The sequence below is a fragment of the Heptranchias perlo genome, chromosome 38 (genome assembly GCF_035084215.1).
Source record: "Heptranchias perlo isolate sHepPer1 chromosome 38, sHepPer1.hap1, whole genome shotgun sequence".
NCBI lineage: Eukaryota > Metazoa > Chordata > Chondrichthyes > Hexanchiformes > Hexanchidae > Heptranchias > Heptranchias perlo.
Window position 1 is genome coordinate 5,475,740 of NC_090362.1, and position 13,574 is coordinate 5,489,313.

Consider the following 13,574-nt stretch of genomic DNA (forward strand, 5'->3'; position numbering starts at 1 on the left):
TTTCTCCTCATCTCTGTCCTAAATGGCCGACCCCTTATCCTGAGACTATGACCCCTAGTTTTAGACTCTCCAGCCAGGGGAAATATGCTCTCAGCATCTACCCTGTCAACAACTCTTAGAGTCTTATATGTTTCAATGAGATCACCTCTCATTCTTCTAAACTCCATATTATAAAAGATTGATGGGTAATGTGATCGAGGTGTTTAAAATCTTAAAAGGATTAACTATTTCCTCTGGTAGGGAATCAAGAATGAGGGGGCCTTAAAATTAGAGCCAGGCCATTCAGGAGGGAAATCAGGAAGCACTTTTTCACAGAAAGGGCAGTAGAAATCTGGAATTCTCTTCCCCTAAAAGTCTGTGGATACTGGGAGTCAATCAGAGCTTTCATGACTGAGATCGATAGATATTTGTTAGGTAAGGGTATCAAAGGATATGGAGCTGAGGCGGGTAAGTGGAGTTGAGGTACAGATCAGCCGTGATCTGACTGAATGGCGGAGCAGGCTCGAGGGGCTGAATGGCCAACTCCTGTTCCTAATGTTCATCTGATTTTTCTTCCCTAGGAATGGGAAAAGTGCCTGGCCTCCATTCCCCAACTGGGACTTGTGTCACGATTTTAATGTGATTCAATCCCAAAATTCCTTTTAAATTTAAGCTGTGACACCTTGTTCACCAACGTTATCCAGAGCAGAATAAACAGAGGTGGAGCTTTCAAAGGGTGAGGTGGTACAATTTGGCGGGAAGAATAAGGGAGCCACATAATTCTTGGAAAATAAGAGTCTAAATGGGATTGGGATCTGGGGGTGCAGATACACAAATCACTAAAAGTAGCGACGCAGGTTAATAAGGCCATAAAAAAAGCAAACCAAGCACTGGGGTTCATTTCTAGAGGGATAGAATTGAGAAGCAGTGAAGTTATGTTAAACTTGTATCGCACCTAGTACTGTGAACTATTCTGGTCTCCATATTATTAAAAAGGATATAGAGGCACTGGAGAAGATACAAAAAAAATTTACTAGGATGATACCAGAACTGAGAGGTTATACCTATCAAGAAAAATCGAGCAGGCTGGGGCTCTTTTCTCTAGAAAAGAGAAGACTGAGAGGTGACCTGATAGAGGCCTTTAAGATTATGAAAGGGTTTGATAGGATAGATGTAGAAATGATGTTTCCACTTGCGGGGGGAGTCCAAAACTATGAGGCCATAAATATAAGATAGTCACTAATAAATCCAATAGAGAATTCAGGAGAAACTTCTTTATCCAGAGAGTGGTTAGAATGTGGAACTCGCTACCACAAGGAGTTGTTGAGGTGACTATTTTGATGCATTTAAGGGGAAGCTAGATAAGTACATGAGGGAGAAAGGAATAGAAGGATATTCTGATAGAGTTAGATGAAGAGGGGTGGGAGGAGGCTCGTGTGGAGCATAAACACTGGCATGGACCTGTTGGGCCGAATGGCCTGATTCTGTGCTGTACATTCTATGTAATTCTATGTAAAGCAGCTCACATATTTTCTCACTATTCTGTGCACTATTCTGACGCAAACCAAACATCAAACATAGGACACTCCTGGGCTGTCTATCTACCAGGTCACATAGCACTTGGGATGGGATCTGCAACTTTAAGGTAGTTCTCACATCCCAATGACAGACTGTTGCCAGGTCCAATTCTGGACTATGGTGCTGGCTGATCTCAGCAGGGATTGCAGTGAGGACATTATCATTGGCCTCTGTGTCCCTTTCAATCGGCAGCAGTGGTACCTTTATAGGCTAAGTGGCAGCATTCCTCTCGAATTCAGAAGGTCTGGGTTCAAGTCCCACTCCAGAGACTTCAGCACATAATCCAGGCTGGAACTGCAGTGCAGTGCTGAGGGAGTGCTGCACTGTCGGAGGTGCCGTCTTTCCGATGAGACGTTAAACCGAGGCCCCATGTGCACTCTCAGGTGGATGTAAAAAATCCCACAACAGGGGAGTTCTCCCCAGTGTCCTGGCCAATATACATCCTTCAACATCACCAAAACAGATTATCTGGTCATTATCACGTTGCTGTTTGTGGGATCTTGCTGTGCGCAAATTGGCTGCTGTGTTTCCTACATTCCAACAGTGACTACACTTCAAAAGTATTTCATTGGCTGTAAGGCGCTTTGGGACGTCCTGAGGTTGTGAAAGGCGCTATACAAATACGAGTCTTTCTGTCGTGGACCCTCACCAGTTTAGTGAAGCTGCTGAGGGCAGTGGATGATTACCAGTGAAACCCAGATAAAGTTCTGTGAAATTTGTCACTCATCTCTAATGATAAGGCAGAGACGCCCCAGGATAGTCACAATGAAAGATTCAGCCCCAGCGAGCTGCCTTCCACACGTGGCATTCGTACGGTCCGAGGAGGACAGGAACCATGTCCCATGGAACAGCTGATCATAGAATCCTACAGCACAGAAGGAGGCCATTTGGCCCATCGTGCCTATGCCGGCTCTTTGAAAGAGCTACCCAATGAGTCCCACTCCCCTGCTCTTTCATCATAGCCCTGTAAATTTTTCCTTTTCAAGTATTTATCTAATTCCCTTTGAAAGTTATTATTGAATCTGCATCCACCGCCCTTTCAGGCAGCGCATTGCAGACCATGGCAACTCACTGCTTAAAAAAACAGTCTCCTCATCTCCCCTTAGGCAACGGTCAGCCCTGCCCCTAATCAGATATTCACAATTGAGATAGCCTTAAAGATGTTCAACTGGGATGGGGTATCGCTGCCGGAGTGGGTTGGAGTGGGACATCCACCCACCCCTTGACCACTGCCGAGGAGTGGAAAGTCCAGGGATGCTACAGCACCGGAAAAGGGGACAGAGCTTCCGATAAAGGAGGCAGAAGTTCGCTGAAGAGATCCCAACCTTTATATCTCGGTGGCTCTAAACGAGCCCTCGGGGAGACCTGGCAGCAGTGGTGGGCACAGGAGAGGGAGAGGCGGCCTGAACGAGGATCTATCTCTCCTTCCCTGGGATTGTTGCTCGTCCTGCCATTCTGGTGTGGTTTCTCACCCCCCACCCCCGCCAACTCTTCACCATCATTCCATCATTTAAATACTACGGGTCAGTCAAAGGCCAGGCAGCCAATAAACCATCTAGTTGTGGGGGGGGGGGGGTATATTGTGAGGCCAATTTAGGGGGGAGGATTTGGACGGAGGGATTCCTATCCCATTTTCCGTGCCACACTTCTCGGGAATCTAGGCCATGTACTCTACCAAACTACCACATAACGCTAAATATTATCAAAGGGGTCTCTGTGCACTCTCAGGCCAAAGATCGGGGGCCGGAGGCAGCTGGCCAAATGGGAGATTTCTTCAGCGCCCCCTGTGAATGGCTCCGTAGCTCTGGATTATCGGCACCTCCTCTTTTTCCCGTGAGAATCCCGCGCCCTTTTAAGGGGAGCCAGTCCGCCCCTGATTGGGGGAGCAAGATGGCGGCTCGTGTCTGGACAGCGTCTGCTGTGCGTGGGAGGTCAGATGAGCGGGCGATTAGTGAAAGTAACTAGTAAGGAGAGCTAAATCCACATTAAAATTCATTTGGTGCTCATTATTTTAGTTGCATTTATTCTCGGGATGCGGGCATCGCTGGCAAGGCTGGCATTTACTGCCCATCCTTAGTTGCCCTGAGAAGATGGTGGTGGTGGTGGGTTGCTGGTAGTGGTTTGATAGTGGCTTGCTAGGCTACTTCAGAGGGCGGTTAAGAGTCAACCGGTGTGGGACTGGAGTCACCTATAGGCCCAGACCGTAAGGGCGGCAGGTTTCCTTTCCAAAAGGACATTAATGAAACTAGTTGGGTTTTTGCAACAGCTTCAGGGTCACTCTTAACTGATAGCAGGTTTTTATGTCCAAATTTTTTAACTGAATTCAAATTCTCAAACTGCCATGGTGGGATTTAAACTCATGGGCCATGGTTTCGACCTCGAGCCAGGAACAGAGTGGAGGGGGAGAGGGGGCGGTGGGGAAGATTTTCGGGTGCGAAACCCGGAAAGTAAGTTGGCGGATCTGTGATCGCGATCTTAATGAGGGTGTCTGGCTGTCGGGCAGGAAGGCCTGCGGTAGCAGGCCGCAGCCGGGGATCAGAGGGAGGGAGGAATCATGGGCCCGGGAGGACATCGGGGGGGGGGGGGGGGGCCGGGGAGAAGAGCGGGGATGGCGCCAGGAAACGGAGCTTGGGGGTCCGGGGAGATTAGGGGGTTGGGGTGAAGATCGTGGGGGCCATGGAGAAGATTGCAGGCCGGGAGGTGGAGATCGGGGGGGGGGGGCACACTGATATTGTGTCTGCCCATACAATCACATCATCCAGTAGGATGTGGCCAGCACTGGCATGGCAGTATTAATTACCATAAGGGCCTTGAGTCAAACGTATAATGTGGGAGTGGGGTCACGTGTAGGCCAGGCTAATGAGAGGTGACAGCTTCCTTTCCCTGAAGGGTATTAGTGAATCAGTTGGGTTTTTACAACAATCTGTTCATTTTCTGATTCCAGCCCACAAATTACTTTATGGTACTGGACCATCACATGGCTATTGTACCCATTCTGCTGTGTCTGCCTCTTAAACTATTACCATCAACTTCAGTTTTGACTCTGAATAAGGTACTCACTGTGAGTCATTTCTCTCATCATAGGAACATGGGAACAGGAGTGGGCCATCTAGCCCCTCGAGCCTGTTCTGCCATTCAATGAGATCATGGCTGAGATGTTACCTAACTCCATATACTCATAGTCAGCCTCATCACTGCTCTCTTTTCTTGCACTAGTTCAAGGTTCTGCTCATTAGTCATTCTCCTTGTCCGACTAATTTTCAGCATTTGCCTATAGCACTGTATCTCAAACACCTTTCTCTTCTTCCTTTGGTCTAATTTAGCATCTATACAAAGGTTTGACCACACAATACATTTACGCATTCTATTTATCACCAGATTTATCGCTGATTTTACATTGGCTCCAACATATTAGACACCTCTTTACTAAGTATTGTTACTTTGGTCATCTGACGTTATTAGACTGCTCTAGTAAACAACTCCAATTGCTCTATCTCCACATTGTGAGGACACACTTATGGGATGTCCTTTTTCTTTATTACATTGACTTTGACGTCTTAACATTTACATTCAATCCATATTCCCAACTTGGCTGATTTCCCTTCTCCACTGTCTTTTCTAACTTCAGTCATTTGTATCTTATTCATGTACTTTAGGTCATTTATCAATTTTCTATTCTTGAACCCAATTCTTAAGTCTGCCATACTGTCTGTGCCCTCGAAATACTTTGCTGGGAATCTACGGCACTACTCTTTCAGTAAAAACCTTGCTATTAATCCTCCAATCTTTAGTTGCTTCAAACGTTGATAAAGTCATTCACTCCTCCTGTAGGTCTGCGCTCAAAATCCAATTTTAATAAAACCATCCACACAACAACTTGCATTTATTTAGCACCTTTAATATAGTAAAAGTGTCCCAAGGCGCTTCATAGGAGCGTTAGCAGATAAAATTTGACACTGAGCCTCATAACAAGATATTAGGCCAGGTGAACAAAAGCTTGGTCAAAGTAGGTTTTAAGGAGCGACAAAGGAAGAGAGGTAGAGAGGCGGAGAGGTTTAGGGTGGGAATTCCAGAGCTTAGGGCCTAGGCAGCTGAAGTCACGGCCGCCAATGGTGGAGCGATTAAAATCAGGGGTGTGCAAGAGGCCAGAATTGGAGGAGGATGGAGATCTCGGAGGGTTGTAGGGCTGGAGGAGGTTACAGAGATAGAGAGGGGTGAGGCCCTGGAGGGATTTGAAAACAAGGATGAGAATTTTAAAATTGAGGTGCTGCCCGACCAGCAGCCAATGTAGGTCAGTGAGCACAGGGGTGACGGGTGAACAGGACTTGATGCGAGTTAGAAAACAGGGCAGCAGAGTTTTGGATGAGCTCAAGTTTACACCCCTCAGTCTTGTAAAAACCCGGAATATGTACCCTTGCTCTGTGAGCCTCATTTTGTAACTGAGATTCCTAAACTCCAGTATCCTTCCTGGTGTGTCTGCAATGGGCCAATGTCTCTTTGAAAGCTGCATGCCCAAAATTGCATACAGCATTCAAACTGCAGACCTATCAACTTTCATAGTGCAGGGGTGCTTAATCTGCAGCCCCAGGGCTTTTGCCTCATTGGTGAATAAATCCTAATTCTGAACGCTAAGATCCGTTAATACCTGCAACGTGAGCTATCTACAGGTTAGTGGGAACGCGGATTTAAATTTTACGCCCTAAGCGGAAAATAGGATCCAAATTGCGCCCATTTTGCCGATGTCAAGTAACACTCAAGTTTCCTGCCGAGCGTAAAAATGGCTGTAAATCAGCATAAACAATCGAGGCCCAAGGGAAGCTCCGAACCCACAGTATATATTTCCTCTCGAAGTATGAAAATTTAAGTCTCAACTCATTTAACTAGCGGTCATATACTTCAGCCACAGCATATTTAACAACCTGCAATCGAGGAAGCTTTTCCAATTTTTAATGAGGCTTATAATGATGCCTTAAAATTCCATTAAAAGAAACAGAAAATACAGAGCAGGTCTCAGTAAGGATAATTTTTTTTTAAACTAGGCTCAAACAAATGCCAATTAAACACCAGAAAAATTACTTTCTTTCCCGCTGCACCTGAAAATCTGGTCGTAATTCGAAGAGAGCCTCTGAACAAGCGCAATTGGAGGAAATTTGCGTTTATGAGGCACTGTAACTTGGGGGCAGGGCTAGCTTTATGGGCGGAGGTACATTCGGGTGGAGGGATTGATAGATGGCGGAAAAAGATCGAAGAGATTTGGGCGTATCATAGTTATGCGTGTAACTCACTTACGCCCAAAATTCTGCCATCTTTTAATCCACGTGATTAGTTTGCGCCGAGGTTAGGCGAGTCTCTGGCCGCAAAAACGGACGAAATTCAAGACTTATGAGGGGCATTTCCAGGGGACCTCCAGTTGTGAATTTCCTTACCTCCCTCAGTCCTTCCTTTCCCCACTGTCTACAGGCTTTGCAGACTGAAGGTTTGCATCATCTAACCAATGTTTCTTGATTTATCTTGCCTTCATTCCAGTTCTTTTCAATTTGGGTGGTACCCTGCACTATGACCTTGACCTTTCACCTAGGGTGCTCCATTTAAAAGAAGACACGATAATCATATTAAATGGTTATACTTCAATTTAAACATCGTCAATGATTGCTGTATCGTTAAATCGGCCTCACATCTGCACAATGCTTACCTTCCTGACACTACCAGCAGACTTATTACATTAGAGCAACAGTTTAGGTGGTTTCAAATATATTAAAAGCAAAAATAAACTCATTAAAATAACACATTATACATTAGGTATTTAAAAATCAGAGTGAATGAATTAGAGGTGGTAATTCCATCACAAGGTTTGAATGGTATTTTGTTGTCATGCTTTCTGATGTCATCTGAACCAGCCCTTGCTGGGATTAATGCCTTGTGCCTCACTCCTTGGTATCTGTTACTCTATATGGATCTTGTCCCATAAGCTACTCTTAACATTTCGTGGGGCAATTCCTTTAGCTCAAATAATAAAATAATACACTTTAAATTACAAAAGTCAAGAAGATGCTTTTTTTCTGAGGACACTTTATTTCCTCATGATTGGTTGGTTTTTGGCTGGTGGATATTATGTATATTTATTAATGAGTGTGAGTTGATGGATATTATGTATATTTACAGATGTGTGAGAGTTGGTGGATATTATGTATATTTACAGATGTGAGAGTTGGTGGATATTATGTACATTTACAGATGTGTGACAGTTGGTGGATATTATGTATATTTACAGATGTGTGACAGTTGATGGATATTATGTACATTTGCAGATGTGAGAGAGTTGGTGGATATTATATATATTTATAGTTGTGTGACAGTTGGTGGATATTATGTATATATACAGATGTGTGACAGTTGATGGATATTATGTATATTTGCAGATGTGAGAGAGTTGGTGGATATTATATATATTTATAGTTGTGTGACAGTTGGTGGATATTATGTATATATACAGATGTGTGACAGTTGATGGATATTATGTATATTTGCAGATGTGAGAGAGTTGGTGGATATTATATATATTTATAGTTGTGTGACAGTTGGTGGATAATATGTATATTTACTGGAGTGAGAATTGGTGGATATTATGTACATTTACAGATGTGTGACAGTTGGTGGATATTATGTATATTTACAGATGTGAGAGAGTTGGTGGATATTATATATATTTATAGTTGTGTGACAGTTGGTGGATATTATGTATATATACAGATGTGTGACAGTTGATGGATATTATGTATATTTGCAGATGAGAGAGAGTTGGTGGATATTATATATATTTATAGTTGTGTGACAGTTGGTGGATATTATGTATATATGCAGATGTGTGACAGTTGATGGATATTATGTACATTTGCAGATGTGAGAGAGTTGGTGGATATTATATATATTTATAGTTGTGTGACAGTTGGTGGATAGTATGTATATTTACAGATGTGTGACAGTTGGTGAATATTATGTACATTTACAGATGTGTGCAAGTTTGTGGATATTATGCATATTTACAGATGTGTTTAAGTTGAGGGGTTATTATGTTTAGTTAGAAATTGTTTAAACTTCCAGATTGAGGTCCAGAAGGATCAAAATTAAAATTTCCATTCTGCATTAGTAGAGATTATTCTGAAGATATAATTTGCCTCAGTGACATAAGGAGAAGCAGCTAACACATGTTGGTGTTTTCTAAAAAGCATCTTGTCCTGTTCTATTAAAGATGAGCGGTGGCATTAAGAGTTATACCGTCAACATTCAGCACTTTCTGCCCTGAAACAGCTCCTTGTTCCGATGACATAACTTCGAAAGTGCATGGTGCAAGATTACTTGCAAGACCTCATGAGTCTTTTACTGCAAATGTCATAGAACTATAATCAGTGAACACAATATAACTTTTACAATGAAAGCACACAACTGTTAGGGTTTAGCGTTTGATTTAAAGAACCATTTTGTGTTGCAATTTGTTGACGTGTAATTCATTTTGACCAGTTCGCTCTAACGCTTCTGTGCCAGAATTAAGGATGTCTCGACGGTTAGGAATAACAAATGCTTCGAACAAAAACATACTGCAGGGTTTACACCAGGCTCTGCTAGGTATGTTTTGACTTCACAGCGAGAGGTGCTACGTGACCGTCCTGTAGTTAATGGCTCATGGATCATGTGAAACTAACTGATGGAATTTTATCTGCTGACATCCCATTTCGTTGCATGCGTGCCTTTCATTTTGCAGCATCACTTATCACGTTATATCTTAGATTCACAACACTCTCTTATCCTGCTGATACTGTACACGTTGATGCCGCATAGAAGGAGTAGCAGATGTGTCACATCTCTTGATATAGTATCTAGTTAAAAAGTTAATTGCCCCCATTCCTGTTTAGTCGCTCTTTTGTAACGAATGAGATTGTTTTCATTTCCTCTTATAGTATTTGAGCAAACTGGAGCTCTGGGTTGGTTGCCTGAGCAAGAAATTGACGTGAAATTTACAAGCAGTCCGTTGGCAGGAGGATACTGCGGCTTAATGCAGATTGCAACATGGTTTTTGTCACGAAATAAATATTGACACAAAGTTCGGGCTGTTTTTGTTTAAAATTTTACGCGAAGTTTACCACCTCTTCTCCCCTGTTCGCACTGCCCCCATCTCCTCGCCGCGGGCATCGCCTGAAATAACCCGCAGTCACTTCCAAGAAATCATTCCCAGTGTTTAGTGTTAAAACTGCCGATTGCATTCACGGGATTTATATTGCCCCGGGCAGCTGTCAGAGCCCGGGGGCGATTTATGAGGCTTAGCTGAGCGATGTGTAAAACCGTGTCAGTCTCTGTTTAGACTTTGAAATCTAAAAAGATAATTGACACATTAAAAATTGCTTCGAGGGGAAGCAGTCTCTGTTCAATTCAGACTATTTCCTTAAACTTTGCATAGATCTGGTAAATTTCAAGTTTTATTTGGCCACTGGATTGCCCAACGATTTGAAAGAGAGACAGCAATACATTTGTTGGACTGATTTAGCTGTTATGGTCATTTACCGCCGTTTTACTGTTATCATTTTAAGGTAACTAAAAATTTGCAACATGAACCAGAAAAGCAAACCTTTTTCGAGAAGAAATATTCTGACAATCAGCCGAGATGGGACCGGGTTTCCAGCCCTGTCAACTAGCTGATCAGGTTAGTTTTATTGGGGACAGAAACAGTAAGGACCAGACTTATTTACTCGGGTACTTCTCCGCCGGCCAAGTGCTGCAGTTCGCTTTCTCCCTCCTTACCTGATAGGCGTCTAGTTGTTCATCAGTAAATATCGTCTGCTTATTACCCATCTTAATCCAGTAACATTCCTCTTGTGAAGATGCATCACATTGGCAGTTCCGGGCGCCCCTTCTACTATATGCATTTAGGGCATTTATACGGCGTGATCCCACGCAAGCGATCCCCAACTCCGCATTGAATTTCAGAAGCAACAGCCAGCATCAGTTGGATGGGGTTTTTTTTTCTCTGTCTTGTACGGTCCCCTCTTTCGCCGTGAAGATTGAGCTGCGGCTACGAGCCCTGGGCTAGGAGAGAAGGGTCACATTTTTTCCCTTTTTGTCGGACTTTCCTTGCTTTTGTTATTTCCCCACCTCCCCCCCCCCCAACCCCCTCGACCCTGGTCCAGCAAGGCTCAGCTCCGTGGGACCCGTTCTGGGCTCAGCCTCAAACTGGCTCAGCCTGGCCTGTAGGGCGGACCTGCGGCCCAGAGGGGGCGCCTTCTCTTCAACTGGGATTTGAAATCACCAAAAAGAAAAGTCTGAAGGGGTTCGAACTTCTAACTTGGGCTGCGACTGTTACAGTGTGTGACTGTTACAGTGTGACTGTTATAATGTGCAACTGTTACAGTGTGTGACTGTTACAGTGTGACTGTTATAATGTGCAACTGTTAGTGTGTGACTGTTACAGTGTGTGACCGTTACAATGTGACTGTTATAATGTGCAACTGTTAGTGTGTGACTGTTACAGTGTGTGACTGTTACAGTGTGCGACTGTTACAATGTGTGACCGTTATAGTGTGTGACCGTTAGTGTGTGACCGTTAGTGTGTGACCGTTACAGTGTGACTGTTATAATATGCAACTGTTAGTGTGTGACTGTTACAGTGTGTGACTGTTACAGTGTGCGACTGTTACAGTGTGTGACCGTTATAGTGTGTGACCGTTATAGTGTGTGACCGTTACAGTGTGACTGTTATAATGTGCAACTGTTAGTGTGTGACCGTTACAGTGTGACTGTTATAATGTGCAACTGTTAGTGTGTGACTGTTACAGTGTGTGACTGTTACAGTGTGCGACTGTTACAGTGTGTGACCGTTATAGTGTGTGACCGTTATAGTGTGTGACCGTTACAGTGTGACTGTTATAATGTGCAACTGTTAGTGTGTGACTGTTACAGTGTGTGACTGTTACAGTGTGTGACTGTTATAATGTGCAACTGTTAGTGTGCGACTGTTACAATGTGTGACCGTTATAGTGTGTGACCGTTAGTGTGTGACCGTTACAGTGTGCGACTGTTACAATGTGTGACTGTTACAATGTGTGACTGTTATAGTGTGCAACCATTACAGTGTGTGACCGTTACAGTGTGCGACTGTTACAATGTGTGACTGTTATAGTGTGCCTGCATTGGGAAAATCCAGCATTTAAAGTTTTGTTCCCAAGCTTTCTCATACTGTTATATCATCGTTTCTATTATTCCCCCCTCCCCTTTTTGTGCCAGGAACCGAGTGCAGTGCTGAGGGAGTGCTGCACTGTCGGAGGTGTCGTCTTTCGGATGAGTCGTTAAACCGATGCCCCGTCTGCCCTTTCAGGTGGATGTAAAAAATCCCACAGCACTATTTTGAAGACCAGGTGAGTTCTCCTCAGTGTCTTGGTCAATATTTATCCCTCAAAGCAGATCATCTGGACATTATCGCATTGCTGTTTGTGGGATCTTGCTGTGCGCAAATTGGCTGCTGCATTACAACAGTGACTACACTTCAAAAGTACTTCAGTGGCTGTAAAGCGCTTTGGGACGTCCTGAGGTTGTGAAAGGCACAAGTTCTTCCTTTTATTTGCAGTCTTCCTTTATGATGTTCAGTGTGAATTTAAGAGGTTCTCAATTTAAAAAACTGAGAATTTTTTTTTAAAAACAGCAAAATAGGAACACGGAGTAAATTCAGTTCATTAATATTAAAGTGTTGTGTGTGGAGAACTTCAGATCCTCACGGCATTTTATAACATGCCCCAAAGAAAACTAAACACAGGCTAAATGGTCAAGGGGGAGGAAAGCACACACACAGCCCATTTTGCCTTTAAGGTATAACAAGTAAACAATCAGGTAGCCCGTTCCTAATTGTAATTTGTGTGTATCTATGGTGACTGTGTGATCTCTCTTCATTTTTATGAACACTTTATCAATTTTGCATATTTACAAAAAATAAACCTATTTTCTCTTTTAGAAAACAATCCCAATAAAGAGAGTGAGGTGAAGCAGAAAAAAAGGCATATGACAGATGTCAGGTTGATAATTAATACAAGTGAAAACCAGGATGAATATAGAAAGTTCAGAGGGGAAGCGAAAAAGGAAATAAGAGGGGCAAAGAGAGAGTATGAGAATAGACTGGCGGCCAACATAAAAGGGAATCCTATAGGCACGTAAACAGTAAACAGCAAGAGGAGGGGTGGGACCGATTAGAGACCAAAAAGGAGATCTATGCTTGGAGGTAGAGGGCATGGCTGAGGTACTAAATGTGTACTTTGCATCTGTCTTTACCAAGGAAGAAGATGCTGTCAAAATCACAGTAAAAGAGGAGGTTGTTGAGATACTGGATGGGCTAAAAATTGACAAAGAGGAGGTACCAGAAAGGCTGGCTGTACTTAAAGTAGATAAGTCACCCGGTCTGGATGGGATGCATCCTAGGTTGCTGAGGGAAGTAAGGGTGGAAATTGCGAAGGTTCTGGCCATAATCTTCCAAACGTCCTTAGATATGGGGGTGGTGCCAGAGGACTGGAGAATTGCAAATGTTACACCCTTGTTCAAAAAAGGGTGTAAGGATAAAGCCAGCAACTATAGGCCAGTCAGTTTAACCTTGGTAGTGGGGAAACTTTTAGAAATGATAATCCGAGATAAAATTAACAGTCACTTGGACAAGTGTGGATTAATTAAGGAAAGCCAGCACAGATTTGTTAAAGGCAAATCGTAGTTAACCAACTTGATTGAGTTTTTTAATGAGGTCGATGAGGGCATTGCGGTTCATGTGGTGTACAGGTGTTTGATAAAGTGCCGCATAATAGGCTTGTCATCAAAGTTGAAGCCCATGGAATAAAAGGGGCAGTGGCAGCATGGATACAATATTGGCTAAGTAACAGGAAACAGAGTAGTGGTGACTGGTTGTTTTTTGGACTGGAGCGAGGTATACAGTGGTGTTCCCCAGGGGTCAGTACTCGGACCATTGCTTTTCTTGATATATATTAATGATTTGG

The 13,574-nt window shown here is 43.5% G+C and overlaps 1 protein-coding gene across 1 annotated transcript in view; it reads right to left on the bottom strand.

Moving 5' to 3' along the window:
- Positions 1-10,697, bottom strand: part of cib2 (calcium and integrin binding family member 2) — a 125,729-nt gene extending 115,032 nt beyond the window's left edge. Inside the window, exon 1 of the mRNA XM_067973247.1 lies at positions 10,351-10,697. Coding sequence (XP_067829348.1) covers positions 10,351-10,401 — 51 coding nt within the window. The 5' untranslated portion in view covers positions 10,402-10,697. The remainder of the gene's footprint in view (positions 1-10,350) is intronic.
- Positions 10,698-13,574: the final 2,877 nt, after the last annotated feature.